Source organism: Diplotaxodon limnothrissa, linkage group LG7, assembly GCF_057381915.1.
Source record: "Diplotaxodon limnothrissa isolate DT_005_m linkage group LG7, D_limnothrissa_male_GT1.1, whole genome shotgun sequence".
NCBI classification, from domain to species: Eukaryota; Metazoa; Chordata; class Actinopteri; order Cichliformes; family Cichlidae; genus Diplotaxodon; species Diplotaxodon limnothrissa.
Window position 1 is genome coordinate 24,153,832 of NC_140602.1, and position 19,648 is coordinate 24,173,479.

General features: G+C 41.1%; 1 protein-coding gene across 1 annotated transcript; it reads right to left on the bottom strand.

Annotated features, from left to right (window-relative positions):
• Positions 1-781: 781 nt before the first annotated feature.
• Positions 782-15,322, bottom strand: slc6a15 (solute carrier family 6 member 15). Its single transcript, XM_085357743.1, has 11 exons — positions 15,022-15,322; positions 11,138-11,295; positions 10,728-10,854; positions 10,431-10,612; positions 6,140-6,250; positions 4,398-4,639; positions 4,003-4,204; positions 3,006-3,198; positions 2,170-2,329; positions 1,628-1,790; positions 782-1,162 (listed from the first exon to the last, which is right to left on the bottom strand). The coding sequence occupies exons 1-11, from the start codon at positions 15,320-15,322 to the stop codon at positions 782-784; spliced, it is 2,220 nt and encodes a 739-aa protein (XP_085213869.1).
• Between the last annotated feature and the right edge of the window lie 4,326 nt (positions 15,323-19,648).

Genomic DNA, 19,648 nt, shown 5'->3' on the forward strand with positions numbered 1-19,648 from the left:
TGGGTTAAAGAATTAGAGTACTTCTGAACCTTAAAAACACTGTTTTGATATCCAAACTAACAAGATAAATATATTTAAAATATTTATATTATATTTACAGAATACTTTAAATATACAACGGCCATCGTGTATTCTATAAACAAATATAAATAACTTAGGCACACTTTTCTTGCAGACAATCAAGGGAGTGGCTTTCAAAGGCCATCCTTTCGACCCAAACTCATGCCAAGAAAAACTAATCTCGCGACATTACTTCATCATTGACACTGCAGCTAAGCTTGGTACTTTCTGACCACCTCTTACATCTCTCACCTGAACTGGCTGACTCTTGGAGATTCGTATTCAAGCAGGCCTCTTTGGCTCTCCAAAAAGAAAGGGAGCAAAGACTGGAGGGAAATGGAGATGAGTTTGGGAAGCACACAAGCAAATCGGTGAAGGATTCGACAAGGATGGTGTTTATTCCTAGACCTTCTTTTAAGGGATACAGTTGTACTAGTGCAGTTTCACAGACATGAAATGAGCCTGGCCTCAGACTAACGTTTTCCCCATGGAGATTTTTTTAGGTTCTTTTAGTACAGAATTAGACTTAGTTCAAAACTCTGAAACTGGCAGATAAGGTTCAGAGACAACAAATAAGAGAGCAGTTACAATATATACAAAGAAAATACGGTACAAGAGAAATGTACAGCGACAATACAGCTAACTAAACGCACGCAGAGAGTTGAGGGGGGAGAAGTGGCCCCCCGTTATGGCTGCGGAAGGGCATACTATCACTGTCAGTCTATAAGTCTGACTCAGGCATATCTGGCATGTCAGCCATCAGGTAACCGATACCATAACGGCCATTAGGTGCGGTGTCCACATCAGTGCCGCCGCTGCCGCTCTGCTTGCGGTAGATGCTGTTGCCAGGCATCGGCGAGGGAGCCTCGCTGGGAGACTTTCCATGAATAAGGCTAGCGTCGTCGTCTTCCTCTGGCCGGGCGGTCTCCTTGATGATGCGGCCTTTCTTGTAAGAAACAGTGGAAAGGCCACTCGTGTTCTCACTGATGATGTTGAAGTAGCGTAGGCCAAAGACCACGGGCACGGGCAGGATGGCCATCACCACCAGAGAGATGCAGACCACAATGCCCCACGGAGGGAAGCGCAAGGTTTTCTCTATGGCCTGGAGGGCAAACACAAGAAAAGCAACGAGTTATAGTGAAAGAAGTTAGCAGAAGAAGTAATGTAAGTAATGTGATACTAGATTGGTAGAATATATACTTTTTTAGACAATCAATACTCTATTAACATAATTTTTAATAGAAGGCTATTTTTCTAACTAAAGCAATAATACTTGTGGATGCACTTTGTCTAGTATGACCTGTGCTCCACTTTATAGCGGTTTCAAGCTAATAGCACTGGTGCTTGAAGGTCTATGTGGCAGACATGTATCCTGTTGATTTTCCTCAGATTAAAGGATATCTAAACCTCTGTTTATCAGCCAAAAAGCCTGGCTCGTTTTCTACTTTCTTGCCATTTCTTTGAACTCTTGAATTTGCTTTTTACTCGTTCCAGGTTTACTATTTAGGAAAACTTCCACCCACATTGATCCCTGATTTCAGAAGCCCAGCCGGAGACATTAACTCACCTCTTCCTGGATCCAGGCACTATAGCTGGGCGGCGTCATTATCAGCTGAATGAAGCTGGAGCACAGGAGGACCATTAGCAGGATGGGTGTGATGTACTTCCACATGTAATAGTAGAAACGGTACGGCGTAAAGCCCAGCATGTCCTTCAAGTCTTCAAAGAATCTGAAAACAGAGCAAAGCAGCGGGAGGTGAGATCAGATGAAGAATTCACAATAGTTTCCTGTTTTCGCTTTATACACCGGATGGCTTTATATATGTGGTTCTTATTTTTGCCATTAAAGTTGCATTCAAACAATTATGTTTAAAACAAAAAAGTGTCACAAAAATAGACAATGTGGAAGTTATGTAAGGAACAAGTACAGTCTGTAGCCCTGTAGGTAGGTAGTCTTTGTTACAGCCATTTGCCTTAGGCAGAAAAAAATACATTAAGAAAAAACTATAAATGAATGGCTTAAAGAGCCATTAAAAAGCTTTTTTCTGCATAAGCAGTAAGTGAGTAAATATTAAGGAAACATGGAGATGATGTATATTGTGAACTTACTTATCGATCCCATAGAACCAGGCGATCGCCACGTTTTCCAGTATGACCACTATGAGCAGAGGCAAAGTAGCCGAGTAGTCATCAAACATGGTCACAAAGTAGTTCCCTGAGCGCTGAACAAAGAGGAGACCGATGGAGAAGGCCAACACGCAACATCCCACTGCAGGAGAGATCGCAGGTAGTTCGTCACTGTGCATACTGACATACATTAAAGGTCTCAAATGAAAACTCCATAAATATTACATGTGTGATGGAGCTTAAACTCAATACTGTCATCATTCCCCAGTTTACAAGAAGAGTTTGGAGTGGAGTATATATAAGTGGAACGGGATCCATTCTAAGCTATCTGACTCAAAAAGACCGGCTCAGCAACCTACATCTTTTCACTGAGAGTGTGACAGCCACTTTGCCACCATGTGTTATTAATCGAATTTGTGTTTTTACATTATTACTTATCTCTCTGAAACTATATTTTTGAGGGTGTAGCTTGGTTTTGGGTAAAGTCAAACTCATTTAGCTTTAAATAGCAGCTCTTCTCTCGTAGAAAGAAAACATAAAGCATTATAAAATCAGTGTTTTTAATGGCAATGGTTTATTTGGGACAGTTGTAACTCAAAGCTATAGTCAGCCACAGTCTGCTTCCTACAAGATGTACGTCTGAGTAAAACAAGTCTGCACGGGTCTTCTGCAATCGTCTTCCATCCACTTTTGCAAGACTGAATTACTGCCTCCATTTATCCTTCATACACAGCATGTCTAAACATTTCCTTTTACAGAGCTGGACTGATTTAAATATGGTCATTAGGATAAAACACAGGTCATGTGATCTTTCTAACCTGTAAGAAACTCCTTTCGGACTTTGAATGTGTCTATCAGCGGGGTGAGGATACCCTCAATGGTGCCAAACATGCTGCCGAGGCCGAGGTTAACCAGCATTAGGAAGAACATGACGGACCAGAAGGGTGAGGCTGGGAAGTGGGTCATGGCCTCTGTAAAGGCAATGAAAGCCAAGCCTGTGCCTTGTACTGCCTGTCAGGGAGAAAAGAAGGAAAGGTTAAAACACAGCACCAAAGTCCTAGCTAGCTAGTGTAGCACTAGCTACTTTTAGAGGCCTCGTTGCTTTGAATTTGTTCTTTTTGTTGTCTTTAATGAAGACTAAACAGACTGCCAACCTGACCAGAGTTGCCAGAAATATGTGCTTTTCTTTTACAGTAGGTGATCCAAAAGTTAGCACAATCCTGGTTTCCACGAGGTCCAACAAAAATCTAAGGGGGCTTTTCCATTAGGTTTTGGAATACTGTAGGTATAAGGTCCATGGTGAAAAAAATAATACCAATGTTTTCAGCAAGATAACTTTCCCAAAGTGTTGCCACTTTTATGAATTCTGGAGTTCAAGTATACTTACCAGAAGTACTTCGGTCATTCCCTATTTCAATCCCTTTTTCCAGTCTTTACACATATTCCACATATGTAAAAGACGTCTAACTCTTTGTCTTCTGCAACCCTTACCCTCCTTGCCTTGTCAATTCTCGAGTCTTTGGATGTTGTCTTGGTTTAACTGCTAATAGTCTATACCTGATAAGGTGTGGGTAAAGGCAAGTTTGAGGTTGGCTTGGGAAGAATACCACTTGCTCTGTTTGCAGCCGTTAGCTTAAATTATTTACTTATGTAATTTCAAATAAACCCATCTTTCTGAACACTCACAAAGTGGGTAACACTTGACAAGAAAGAAAATAAACATCTTCAATAAAATGTTATAGACTTTTAAAATAACATACGGCCACGTGGAATGACTTGAATACGGAGTCATTTACAACTTTTATCCCCATGTACCTTATTCAGCTCGTCTTCGATGCTGCAGGCTTCCAGTCCCAGTGACTCGAACTTATCCTGCTTAACCCCTTTGATGTGATCTATCATCTTATGGTAGTCCTCACCACTGACTTGATTAACCTGAGTAAGGTTCATGGGGTGGGGAATAAGGTTTTGCTCAAGGATGCCGCTCCCCAACAATGTTAAAATCTTGTTGGTGTTCCTAAAAAAAAAGAAAAAAGTTGCTGATTGTTAAATTCTCAAGAGATTTAAACGGTGGTCAAAAAGCTAAACATCAATCATCCTTGAACAATCTTCAGAAATACCACATTCAAAGACTGAAGTATGAAAAAGTATTGTCTGAAACAAGTGGACCAATGGACTCGTTGCTGTTGGTGTTAGAGTCTTATACTCACATTGCAACACATTTGCTGTTCATGATATTGGCTTTGAAGCCCAACACGGCAAACACCACCAGGGTGGCCAGCACAGAAGTGAAGAAATTGATAAAAGACACCAAGACGGCATCAAAGTGGCAGTTGTTGTCGCGCTTGTTGTAGCTGGAGAAGGCAATGACGCCACCGAACCCGAGACCCAGCGCGAAAAAGACCTGCGTGGCTGCCTCACGCCAGACCTTGGCCTCCAGCATGATCTCCAGCTGAAAACGAACAGATTTGAATTAAGTCTTAGCTCTAAACACCTATTACAATATAAATGGATGTGCAATGACATCCCCAATGTAACGTCACAAAATATACCAAATGATGAAGCTTCAATCAAGCATTTTCAATAACTGGCAATGATAGCTGACATGTTGTCAAAGTAAATGAAAGATTAATGTAGTTCTTAGTCATATATTTGTGATTTCTGTAAAAACCTGATTGTACTGCTTTCTTGTGGAAATAATATATATTGGTGAAAGAAATGTTCAGTCATTTTGGCAATTTTTCTGGGAGGAGAACAGACTGATGAGTGTCATAAAACACCACATCACTGTCATCTACCATAAGTTATGTTTTAAAGTTTTCAACTCTGCTGATAGGCTGGAGACCATCTCAGCTGAGACCAGGTAATCCTTGGAGAGGTTGTCGGTCTATTGAAGGGCTAACCATTCACATCAACAGCTGCAGCCAATTTGGAATAACCAATTAACCAAACATGCACCTCTTTGCACCTGGAGAGAACCTATGTAACCATAACGACACAATCTCTGCACAGAAAGCCAGCCGATTCAAACGCAACAGCTTCTCGCTGACAGCCAACAGTGTTTGTTTTATTAATTGCATAATATTCCTTTTACATATTTATTCATGAGCACACGTATCAGGTACATGAAAGATGGTGGCAGAACGCAAGTGTCAGCGACGAGGCGAGAAGACATGCAACACAGACATGCACTGCTGCCAGTGTCTGCACTTGGATGGTTACGTAAAAACTCAGTAACTCCTGTTTCCATGGTGACATTCATCTGCAGCCTGACATGCCATTGGCCAGTTGCTGCTGAGGAGCCAGCCTATCACAGTGCGGAGTTCTTTTTGAGTTCAGACACAGTTTAATTCAACAGCGATTTCAACAGTGAATAAACAGAAGCAGAAATAAGGGCATTCTGACCTGAGCACTATTCAACTCATGTCTAAGTATAAAGCCAGTACTATCATCTAAATGGATTAAAGTATGAAAGTACTCATGATGCGAACAATCCTCTACAGTCCTGTTCAGTATTATATGGTTCTATCATACGATCCATTAAAGGAGACCTATTATATTTTTCCTTATTTTCTGTCATATTCATGTGAAAAAAATGTACTACATACTGCTCCAAACACTGCGTTTCAAACTTCTTTTCTACTTCTTTTTCTGTTTGCTGTCAGAAGTCAAACGACTACTGAAGTCAAGGAACACAAATAAGGAGCATTTAATATTTAAACACCATTGTGTTAGTGAAGAAGCTAATGTTGTCAATAAGAACATTTGTGATGTGTGAAAAGGTGATTTTGTAGTATAAAGTAAAATACTTTCATTCTGAAGTGTAGTATTAAAGGGAAAATTAGCTCGAAATGATGTATTTTTAAATATATGATACTTTAATTATACAGCATCATCAAGTCCAAACATCATAATAACAAAAAGGTCATCCTACACTTGAGAGGATCTTTACCTTGGGTGTGAACATGTGACGGATCCCATCCATGGAGCCCTTCAGGAGGAGCGACCGAACCAGGAAGCAAACCAGCACAACGTACGGGAAGAGGGAGCTGAAGTACATCACCTGCAAGCAAACGCAAGTGTTTTCCACATCACACAGGGCACGTATCTTTGGAAAAACTGTCAAACAAATTAAAATGAGTAAACAAATGCAGCGTGATCTCACTGCCTGACTTTCTATGCGGTGCTGATCGTGGTCGTTTGACAGGAACATCAAACTGTTCAGAAAAGAGAGTGAAGATCTGCTGAGAGCTGATAATAAGTAAAAACATGTTTTTCTTCTATTGCTGTACTTTCTTTAAAATCGAATTTATTCAAGCATTCAAAGCAGGGACCAAACATCTCGTGAAGAATTTCAGTTTGCAGCTGAGGGATGTAGTCTGAACATTTATTATTTTATGTGATCGTGGCATCACATCACACTAATTTGTGGGTGGGCTTAAGTGCCCCTTCCCCCTCAAACCTACATATCATTAACCGGATAGACAAGTTGGCGCTTAAAGACTATAAACGGGATGAAACCCTGAGCCAGATAGTTTACAGATCCTGTAGGGTGTGGGTGCAGACACCGGGAGATAGTTTGGGATTGAGTCATGAGCACAGTCAGTGATTCAGAGACATTACTATCTAGGTCCTTCCCCTTTATAGCCAGCCTGCCTTCCAGCTAACTTTCTTCTGATTGGCTGTCTTCTGCCTGACATCATAAACAGCCGACGACAGAAGAAACTTCCCAGAAATGGGCACCAGAGAAGTCTGGAAGGTTTCACGGGAATTACAGATAAACCGATCTCCTTATTTAAAATATTGGCCATTTTTACCATGACGTTTCATGACTGTAGCGGTGTATATATAAGATAAAAATATGGAACAGCATGGTAGGTCCTCTTTAATCAAGGTCTCTGGCATTTAATGAATTTCTCCTCAAGCTTTAATTTTAAAATAGTAAAAAAACAAAAAACAAACAAGAAGCAAGTTTTGTGTTTTAAATAGATTTTATAGCCAATCATTTAGTACGAGGTATAGCCTCCTCTGCAGATGCAAGCTGTTGCCCATCTGCACACGGACCGCATCTGTTGTTGAAGAATTGCTGACCATTCCTGGATCAGCCTGCCGCTACGCAACGGTCATTGGTTGTGGATTTCACTAATAAACACATCGACCCAGCACGTCCCACGCATGCTCAGTTGGAGACATATTGGGACAAAAACACTGGTCAAGGAAGTCTGGATATGCTCTTGATTCAGAAAGGCCTGTGGTGCTCTGGCAGTGTGGAGGCTGAAACTGCCAGAGGGACAGACACTGCCACGAGAAGTGCAAAAGTACAGGTTGGAGGACCTCATCTCGGTGTCTCTGTCGACTCACATTTTTACCATGAACGATCAGATCAGAGATGGTGCTCTCATGGACACGCAGGACTGTAGCAACAGTGCGTGCCACGATTGCTCGGTCAACTTCAGTCAATTGCACCATGGTGACACTGATGATAATGTCATGCATATATTGGAGGTGGGGGTGGGAGTGGGTGGGGTAGGGGGTGGAATGTGTTCTGCCACTGAAAAAAACCAGTGAAAAGAAATGGAAAACTACCCACAGAAGATGTTTGGGTTTTCTAAGAGATTAAGATAATGTACTGAGAGATGGATTTAAAACTAAGATTGAAAATGTATTTCACAAAATATGAACTTCTTGTTTATTTAACTCTCTATTTATTTTTTGAGTAGTATATTTATTATATATACAGGACGTCCCTGTAGAATATGTAAAGACCACAAATGTTTACCTTCCTTCATTTTTAAAGCACGGACACAAAGTTTTTTTTTTGTGATATGATACGTTTCAAATTTCAGGAGAACCCAAATAGAATTTAAAGCAACATATATAATCAAATATATTTATACATTTATTGAGTTAAATGTTTCTCAAGTGAAGAACCCTTACATAAAGTCAATGTGATAAGCTGAGTTCATTTCTTCAGTTGGTTTCTCGTCTTTTTCAGCTGTAACTCTTTTTAGCACTTTGCTGAACTGAAATGCAGCCTTGGTCGTCACAAAGCCAAGCAGGCTGCTCCTTTGTAACCTCAGTCTTATGGTCTTTGAAAAGGGGTGTTTTTCTCTGAAGGCTCATGTATTGTTACAGATAGAAGGTTCTTCTTGCAACGGTTAAGTTCTGGGAACTTCACTGTTCTCTACATGAACTGATAAATTTCTCTGACGTCATTACAAGAAAGCCTGACTGTAAAGTAATAAAGTAATTTTTTTAAACAAGATTTATCAGTAATCTTAACATTTAACATTTAAAACGTGACACATAAGTTGCCATAAAAGTATAAGAAAACAAAAGCTTTCAAAGTTCTGTTATTTTATCAGTTCAAGTCTATCTTTTATCATCTCTTTTTTTCACCACGCTCTTGACAATCAAGTCAAGCCAAAAGAGTGTGTATAACCATGGTAACCAAAGGTTTAGATCCCTTTCATGCCCACCCACCCACACACACACACACACACACACACACACACACACACACACACACACACACACACACACACACACACACACAAATGGGGCAGAGACGCAGATTGTGGCAGGGATATTCCTCGGACAAGTCTTTTGTGTGAACATTAGCAGAGAGGGCATTAATATTCTTTTGTATCATGTGCCGCTGATTAAACTTCTAAGACACTTAGCTGGCTCCTCGGAGGGAAAGTTTGTGCACAGTCTCTGTGCTGGACAACTAAAAAGGGCCTTTCAGACCCAGCTGGTGGTTGTAGGACAGCCATCTGGCTCAAACTGTACAACTAACTGACAGCTTGGGTGGCCCTGATTACCTCCAAAAATGAGTATTTATGTGTTTCTTTCTGTAATTTATTTTATTTCATTGATAACAGTATAAGGGTCTGACTGTTTTGTGCTAATGCATAAATCCCCTCCGATGACGCAGCACTAGTGAAACACTGATTGTATTTATAGGTGAGAATTCTTGCCAGGCAGCAGGGTGTGGCAGACAGCAGAAAAGAGACCAGCGTTGCAAATCACCGCCGACAGCGGTCCAAGATTAAAGGACTTCTGCTGGACACGGCATCCATCTTGTTTTGTGCGTCTCTGCTGGGGGGAATGCAAAGCCAAGCATGCAGTAGACTGCTGCTACTCGCTGGGATAAGACTTGGGGGGACCTGAGAACAATGGCTCTCATTTGCTAACAGTGCGTAAGCACAAATGTGAGCGCAAACTGCAAGCACGAACGTTTCACACACAAACCAGCAATTTACCAATATTTTCATACCTGAGTTTGTTTGTAGTCCTTATCTTTATCTGATTTCATTATATTTTAAATGAACTCATCTTTAATTAAAAATTGCTTGCTAGATCCCATCACTTATAGTCTAATAAGATACAGTAAGACTGTAATCAGAATACTCTAAATGAGCCGCTGGGTTTGCCAAAGTCTTTTTGCTGCCTGCAGATGTTGGTGAATGAAGGTGAGATTGCAGCACTTAATAAAAGTGCTGTAAAACCAAAAACAATGACCTAAAAGAGGCTCAAAAGCCCAATAAGACTGCAGAGCGTGATAAGAAAGTCTGAGGTTGAGTCAACTTAATAGGCCTTCACTAAAAGGCCTTACTCCACTACATAAAAAAAATATCGTTCACATCTACCGTATTAATTTTGACCCTACACCCAGTTTATAACTCGCACAACATCAAAGCTCGTTTTGGGACTATTTGTACAGCACAGTTAGCAGAGGCTTGACTCTGACCCCAAGAGTACACCAGCTAATACTTGTCATATGATAGTGAAAGTGTGGAATGATAACGATCACCTGTTAAAAGAAAGCGAGGAACAAGCAAATGACAACCTTTATCCAGGGGCTAATCCTTCCGGATGCTGGTCACGCTACTGTCAGCTTTGTTACACTAAGCTAAAGTCAGCTAAGCCAGAAATCCTACAAAAGATCACATGGGCTCTGAAAATCATATTTCAGGCTGTATCATTAGAAAAATTTGTCAAGGCACATTACTGCGGTCAGTGCCTGTTGAAGAGAGCTAATTGTGTGTGAAAAGACTTTCCAAAACATTCTGCAAGCACAATCCTTTTGTTTCGCTTACTATTCTCCATTTTCCACAGTGCAAGAGTCCTAGCAGGTGCTGATTTCTTCCTGTTTTGTTCCATCTGTCTCTTCTTCTCTCTTATTTTCTACTGGTATCTTTTCTCCCTATCTTAAATTAACTGTTTTAAATTATGCGTACCTTCCCAGAAGACTGGATTCCCTTGATCATGGCAAGGCAAACCATGGACCAGGCAACCAGCAGACACACGGTCATCTTCCAATTCAGCCCTCCGCTCTCAGAGATGCTGTCAGAGATGTCCAGGGCCTCGCGGTACCAGTAGTAGGTGGTTGCTGAGCTTTTCTCACACTCTGGCACCACATCTATGGACAAAAAACATAGCGCTCATCATGGACGTATTTACTGAAGATCATTTCCAAGCGGCACAAAGACCTTAAGAAGCCTGCCGAATACTGCCGTTACTAAATTGCGTCTTACATGTACTGGTCTTGTTCTTCACGAGGGGGCACTCGTGCCATGGCAGAGGTTGCTGGAAGGACTGGGAGAAGTAGAAGAGACTCCAGCTGATGATGACATTGTAGTAGAGAGCCACAAAGAAGCACACCTACAGGCGAGAGAACAAAGTCAACTTCAGACACACAACTGAAATCATAAACAGTGTGAAACACAACATTTAGCCACAAAATAGAGGCTAAATTAGTAAAGACTCCCCACCCCACAATTTTCCTTTTCTTCAAATTATTGTCACTCCATATTTTTCCCTACCTGCAGTGACTTAACAGCTCAGTGTGAGAATCAATACAACCAACAGTATGCTAATATACCACCATACTGTTTATACACAATGTTTTAACCATGTTCAGACAGGACCCCTGTGTCTCACTCACCACACAGCTGGCAAAGCCAATCCCCCCCAGCCGAGGGCTGATGTAGTTCCACACACCGATGCTGCCCCTACGGATTCGCTGTCCCACCGCAAGCTCCAGGAAGAACAGCGGAATCCCAATCAATATGAGCAGGATGAGATAGGGCACCAGATATGCTCCTGCCAATCAAAACAATATGAAGAGCAGGTTAAATGAAGGATGCAAAAAGAAGAGTAAACTGTCAAATCACATAACAGTGAGGCACTAACATTTGAGTTCCTGAAAGCAGTTAACAAACATGTGGTGACAACACTTAAACATCAGCTTTTTAAAATCTTACCCTTTGCCCCATTCTGGCTAGAAAATCACACCAACAGACAGCTGTTTTCTAAACTTTAACTATACAACAACATAACATCTCCCTGATGGTGACACATTCACCTAAACAGCAAATTAAACACACAATCAGATCCAAACGACTACACACACGTGCTGCCTTGATGGGCTTCTACCTAATTCTCTAGAATTAAGGTTTCTGGGTGAATAACCAACATTAACTGGTGTAATAGTGTGGTACGGTAAAATACAGGATGCCGCATCTCCTGTGAGCACCGAGACTGCCAAGCGCACAACAACTTCAGGACAAAAAGAGAACCCAAAGCTAGATTTTGGAAATAATGAGCCGTTTTATTTTCCTGAGAGGAAACGGAAAGGAACTGTGCTCCTGTGGGGTTGTTTCGCTTTTTCGCACGTGAAATGAAACTTCCTGTCTGCCCTCAACCACTGATATATATTAAAATCAATTGCATCATTTCCAGAGTGTAACTAAAGCAACGAAGAAGAAGAGAAAAGCCCCCTCTGTGACACGGTACCAATCATAAGTCTGAGCCACATCAAACGTAAACACTGGTGAGTCGGCGTAGTGTGAGGCTTGCTGTGAGTCATTGACAACAGCGCCGCACCGCAATGGGTTTATTATTTTAAAAACTGGTTTCATCTCTTTTGCAACAGAGCTCATTGTTTTATCTGGCAGGACATTCATTCACATCCTTTCCTGAGTCCTCCCTTAATGGGAGTGGTCACACACGAGAAATTAATATGTGTGTGTTTCTATGCTTTTTACACATGTGTGTGTGTACAACATACTTAGTAATTTCTATTAATATAATATCTAATTCTGCTACAGAATACGCAGTTTATTTTGGGCTTTGACAACATCAAAACCCTCCCTCTGGTCTCCATTGTCTTTTAAGAACTTCAACAGTCTCCCTGGGATATTCAGACACTTTGATGGCACTTTGAGAAAGCAAACAGCCCAACAAGAGTGCAGCTTTTGTTTTTTCCTTCTTTAAAAACGTTTCACAGTCCTCCTCAGTCCCAGCAGTAAGTGAAATGAAATATCTGGTTTAGCCAGTTATCAGACACGCAGCAATTCACTTCCTGTTCGGTACCAAGAGATATGGATTACTTGCATTATTACACACTACTAGAAATACCTAACAATCTATCCACCACTAAATCTGTTTGACTTGATTTATGATTTACTAGAGCTAAAAGGCAAAACACAAGCTGACTACATGCATTTTCCCTGCTTGTTTATATAAGCCTAACACTGGGCTTGAAAGTGTTCCTGGAACATTGTGTACATGATCTCCAAAGGGAAGGTGAGAAATGAAAACAGACTGCAAAAGTCATAAAGACACACAGAATTGCTATACAAAGGGTTTTTAGAACTTACCTGTTTACATTTAATAGAGGCTTATATTTATGCTTTTATGAGTTAGCTGTCTGTTTTTAGTGACAGGTAGGTACCATCTCATTTGCTAATGGTCAGTTAGCGTCACCTAAGCTAATTCAACTCTGGATTTCTGCTCAGCTAATTCTACCAACAGCCTGTAGACACAGAAATCAAATGGCACCTTACCTTTCTAAACAAAATGATAGAATTTCATCTGTAATTTGTTTATTAGCACTAATTAGCAGATACATAAAAATATAGTCTCTGAATGTACCTTGCTAACCAAACTTGCTAGCGTTAGCTGCTAAGTTAGCACTCCACCTACTAATCAAATTATGATTAGTTCTGGCTCAAAAAACAAGATGGTGATAGCTGTTCTATTTTATAATACACATTTGGTTGGTGCAGAACATAAAAGAAAAAATGTTGTCCTCTAAATTTGATGTTCAGAGCTAAAAGAGAAAGATGAGCAAAAGACCCTTTCCTTTACTAAAGCTTCTGCTCCCAAGTGGGTTCAAAACTCACTCACTGGTCCTCACAGACATAACAATATAACACACACACACACGCACGCACACACACCGGTTTCAGCCCCCATTTTAATCTAATTACAGTGGAACACAGCAGGGTGACCAGAGCCGTTTAAAACAGACCTGAAAGCATGACAGTCTGTGAGAGGTGGTAATTTTTCTGAACGTCCCTGAGCACACATGCACACTATCTCATGCCAATTATATACACACTTCTAAGAACATGATTCAAGGTGGTATTCTATACCAATAAAGAGCCGGGCCTCTTTTTCTGAAGACGTGTCACTACAGTGGAGTATTTCAGACTGCACTGTAGTGACACGTCTTCATCAACCACACATTTCTCAAAGATTCTGCATCTACTGACCTCCCCCTAAACCACCTACCTGTGACTCAGAAGTGGGAGCGACTTGAGGAATTAATATTCAAATTTTCCTTTTAATAAACTGCAGAAAACTTACATTTCCCCCTCTTTTTTAAACCTGGAGTTGTGTATAGTGTTGGGCACAAACCCCAGTCTCCCAGGTTAAAGTCCTGGGTTTGACCTGTGCAAAACGCTTTCTTTCTACTCAGAGAGTGGACGTCATTACTCTTTAACTCTACATGCACTCACAAGTTATCATAGTCCCTAACAAGCAAGCAATTATGAGGTGTTTTTCACATAATAGCACATTAATAACTAATGTAATTTGCCTAACACATGATTTTTTATTAACTTATATATTAATAGCCATTTATGATCATGATGAGGATTACTTTTCCTAGTTTGGGGAAATGTTGTTTGCCCCGAGTCTACACAGATCATTCAGATCTTCAGTGTAGTAATAAACCTGGACGGAGTTTCTATCCTGTCTGGCCAACCTGTTTATTTAATCAGCTTTCCAGAGACACTCAGTAGCTTTACATAATCTCCATGCAACACCTTATCAGGACACACACACATACACACGTTAGACTAGAGACACAACAATTGTCTGCGAGGAGTCAATCAAGTAGAGCAGACCGCATTGTAGGAAACGTGGTTATCATAAACTATAATCCGAAGCATCACGCTCTTCTTAGAATTATTTCCTGTATGTTGAAAGCAGTGTCAGAGGTTCTGTGTTTGGTTATTTGCTCTTGTATGTTCTATGAAATCACAGACGTAACAAGGCAGTCGCATTAACATTCTGTCTGCGGTGAAGCTCACAGCCGAGTCTAGTTTTGATGGACACATCACGGGACTCTGCACCCACATGGTAAACACAGAGTACAACACGTTCACTGTAAAATGGTAATTTCATGAAGTCATGACGCCATTTAAAGCCCATTCGGAGTGTCTGCAAAGAAACAAAAGTGGAAGGTGATACTTCTGGTTTCTCAGCAAGGATGAACAAAAAAACAACCAAATCAAACACATCTTCTTTAACTATTTTTTATCCTCTGTAAAAACATGCACATGTAGATGCTAGACTTGGCTTCTACCCAAGAATATCACATCCCGGATCTACGAACACTTTTAATTACCACGGAAAACACGGAACTCCTTTTGTCCCCTTGTGTCTTGGCCTTTGTTCCTTTTGTTATCATGCTTAACATGGTGCTACCCATCAGTTATACGCTCTTACTATGTGTGTGTGATGCTAGCTGAGACTCACCCCCCCCATTCTTCTGACACAGGTAGGGGAATCTCCAGACGTTGCCCAGGCCTACAGAGAAGCCAACCTGGGCCAGGATGTACTGGAGCTTGCTGTTCCAGGCCGGTCGTTCCTCCTCCTCGGCATCTGACCCTCCTTCCTCCACATCGCACTCTTTCCCTTCGCCTTCATGGTTGTTGACGATCAGCGAGCTCTTCTTGAAGGAATCATCACAGGCGTCCTCGTTGGAAAGCAGATCTCTGACAGACTCCGTGACATCGTCGTCAAGCTCTCTCTTGACGGCCTTGCTGTTTTTGGGCATTTGATAAAGCAAACAAGGGCGAAAGGGTGGAACGTCTTCTTGGCTGGAGGGCTGGTGGGACAGAGCCGGCGTGTGAAAAGAACTCTGCGCAACGGCACAAGTTTGAAAGTATTCTGGGTTCAACGGCCAGCGGGCTTTGACAAAGTTTGTAGAGGTTTATTTCCTCATTATCACCATATATCTGCGGGGGAGAGATAGGAACACAGCAAAGGGTAAACAGCCAATGAAAGTGAAAACCTGTCTTTATTTTTTACATAGTTTCAGGTACTTATTTCCTTCCTAAAATGCGAAAATAACTTTGACAAGAGATGACCAGAAATGAACTTACTAAACTAACTAAACCCAAAGGTAAACCTTTATTTGGTTTACCTTTGGGTGATTTGATTTCAGTTTGACTCCATTTATATATTTCACACGAAATAAACTACTTTTTTAACCTTACTCCTTATCCCTCAGCATCTTACTCGAATTTACACTGTAGAGAGAATTACTTCTCCATCTGAGGGATGCTGATTTATTCCTCACATGGATATCACATGACTGGAAAGGGCACCGAAATCAGTGAATGGGATTTTATTCTCAGTGCTTGTTCTGGACCAAAAAAATGGGCCTGGAGCATTTAGCTGGTTGAGCACGCTGCCTAGGACAGTGACACACTGGGATACAGAGGCTATCCCGTTTCAAGCCCCCTGAATAATTGAACAGGCAAAGCGATTTGCATACAAACCCAAACATTCCCTCCTTTTACCTGATGGGGAAAGCCCTCAAATATAAAAGCATATGAGCTTCCCAAATTACACTTTTCTCTCCTATAAAAGAGCTTCATCACGGTGCATTAACATTTAATGACGCTTAGTACCGGAAGCACTGGAAGAGAATCAAGGGTGTGCCGACCACCTAAAGGCTGATTAAGGTGCGCAGCATCCTTGACTCCTAAATGTGAGCATCCTTTCAGGGAGGCTTCACATCAAGCTCAAATCCATCCTCGAACATTTTCATTTAAACTGTCAGAGGCGCAAAAAATATCCCCAGCACGACGAGGGGCGTTGCGACCACGAAGCACTGCGTGTCTCCCGCCTTTCACCACACAGAGGATTAAGAGATTAATAGATTTCTTTCAGTGCTTCCAGATTAGCCTGGTTTGAATGAGGCAAAGGCCATCGTTTCATAATGCAGTGAGCACAACGCGGCGTCCAAAAACGAGCAACGATGCTGCGCAAGCCTCGCCTCTGTTCATATTAATCGTTTAATAGCAGAGCACTTATTACAAATATTAAACATATGAGTGCGTCTAGAAGGAGAATGACTCATTCTGTGGTATCTTTTTTTGTATGCACATGGCTCGGCCTGTTGGGTTAACATGACACACCAAAGCGGATGAAGCAATAGATTAAAAAATAGAAGAAAATGTATTATCAACCCAACCGGTGTCACTAGTGCCATGTGGCGTTGTCCTCGTTAATTCATTTCCTCCCTCCCGCTCACAGCCGTCATGTCATCGCTGAGGAGTGTTTCATCATTCATCGGTCATCCACATCAGGGTACCTCAATCCACCCTATACTCTCAATGTATCACGCCTTGCCTTTACCATCAGCCTGTTTATCCCTGCTGGAGATGCCGAGGATGGTACTCACCTTCGCGGAATAGCAATCTTCTGAAATGACTCGTCTCAAGGAATGAAATTGTGAGAGCACATGCACGGGGAAGACATTATCACCAGTTTGTATCTCAGCCGGTGTGTAGAGCGGCGCTTCGGTCTCCTGCGCTTCACTTGTCTGGCTCACACAGTAGAGCGCCGCTCAGAAAGGAAAGGAGGGGGGCGGAATGGGTGGGGGGGTTTCTCCGCCTCCAACTCACTCGTGACCGTCAGTAGGCAACTCTTTATTTACTTAATATTTAACTTTATATAGCTTATATCACATATCTATGTCACACTACACGCCACGCATGCTTACACCGTTCCTATTTAGTTGAAATAAGCATATTTGTACCCTCTTCCTCCCCCCGTTTGCCACTTGGTACACTCCACTACTACTAATCCGGCAGAAAGGGGCTGGCTTAAGGACAAAAAAGCAATGTGCCTCTGTTTATAAACGCGGATTTTCTCTGACTGGATATGTATTTGGATCGTACATGTATTTTTTTATTTTTTGCAATTTATTTAAAAAAAATACAGACTGAATTTAGGGGGCATGGCGTGCAGATAGCAAGGTTTCTGGTTCAAGGTCGTCGTTTTGAGCGACATCCACCATTCGACCTCCCAGAGCGGTGCGATGAAATTTACATACATCCTCGACGAGAGAGAAATCAGACAGAAATATTGTTTTGTCATGCCTTTTATTTAAGATATATTTAGATAATACCATTATGTCAGCAAACTAAATGAATGAAAACAATGAATATTATATTACAGGGAGTAACACCTGCCGTCATGGGTCCAGTTAGGTCTACAGTAAATGTATGCCAAGGTGTAATATGGATCAGAGATTCATTATATATTTAAATTGGAATCTTGAGATCAAACTAAACTGTATGTCGTCCATGAAGTGAATTGAGCTTCATACCTAAAAGCATGACGACTAAAAACAGGTATAAAGGCAGTCATCTGGATACTCACATTTATTTTCCTATTACACGGAGGTGGCATAAAATGTCATTTTCTGAAATGTGGTCTCAAAGATTTTCACTTTGACTGTTTGCAGAATATTTCAGACCAAGTATTAACTTGTCAGAATGTAGGAGAAGTTTGAGCGACTAAGAGGAAATATGTGGTTTAAGGTTGCATAACCTGAAATTCGGGCGTTATCTCGGAGATGATAGGTTTACCGTTGCCTTCGTTTTTTCCCTTTCTTTTTTCTCTATAAAGTTGTTCTATTCTCTGAGAAGAAAATCATGCACTTGGAAACACCACCCACGTTTATGTCCTGTGTTGCCCTGGTGGCTAGTGTGAAATCCACCCACAGTATTTCAGGTGCATCATCACAGAACTCAGTAGTTGTCACCCCAGTTGATCTGCTGATGTAGGCTACTGCAAATCAGAGGATTATAGAAAGGTGATTAAAGGACTGGGAGATTTTGTTTTTGATTTTTTTTCTAGAGGAAATTGATCTTTTAAAAAGTTTTTCCACTGGTTGATTTTTTTCAGAGTGGTTATGTAGATCTACATTTCACAAAAAATACATTAAAAAATACATAAGTACAGAATACAAAGAACTAGCACCTGAGGCTAATTAACAGAGCTGATAAGTCTGGGTTAACCTTCTGGGGATTGGGTGCAGTGGATTTGTGGTGTTATGTGTTATGGTAAATGTCACTGATTCAGCTTTTTCTAGTTAGGTAAGTCATAAAGTGAAAAGAAGCACTTCTTTTCACTTTATGACTTTATGACAGCAACAGCAGAGGATTACACTGGTTCTTGATGACTACTGTATAAACATTATTCAATGGAATAGCAAAGTAGCTTCAGGGGGTGGAAACAGTTGGCTGCTCAGTCTACAGATCCAAAGATAATGATGATGATTTGTGTGCTGAGTAAAAGGAAGACCTCTAAATTGAATTCAGTTCAATTCAATTCAATTTTATTTATACAGCGCCAAATCAGAACAACAATCGCCTCGAGGCGCTTTATATTGTACGGTCGACCCCACAATAATACATACAGAGAAAAACCCAACAATCAAATGATCCCCTATGAGCAAGCACTTTGGCGACAGTGAGAAGTGAGATTCAGGATCACCTGGTCCAGCCCTAACTATATGCTTTAGCAAAAAGGAAAGTTTTAAGTCTAATCTTAAAAGTAGAGATAGTGTCTGTCTCCTGAATCCAAACTGGAAGCTGGTTCCACAGAAGAGGGGCCTGAAAACTGAAGGCTCTGCCTCCCATTCTACTTTTAAATACTCTAGGAACAACAAGTAGGCCTGCAGAGCGAGAGCGAAGTGCTCTAGTAGGGTGATATGGTACTACAAGGTCATTAAGATAAGATGGAGCCTGATTATTTAAGACCTTGTATGTGAGGAGCAGGATTTTGAATTCAATTCTGGATTTAACAGGAAGCCAATGAAGGGAAGCCAAAACAGGAGAAATCTGCTCTCTCTTTCTGGTCCCTGTCAGCACTCTTGCTGCAGCATTTTGGATTAGCTGAAGGCTTTTCAGTGAGTTTTTTGGACATCCTGATAATAATGAATTACAGTAGTCCAGCCTGGAAGTAATAAATGCATGAACTAGTTTTTCAGCATCACTCTGAGACAGGATATTTCTAATTTTAGAGATACTGTGCAAATGGAAGAAAGCAGTCCCACATATGTGTTTAATATGTGCATTTAAGG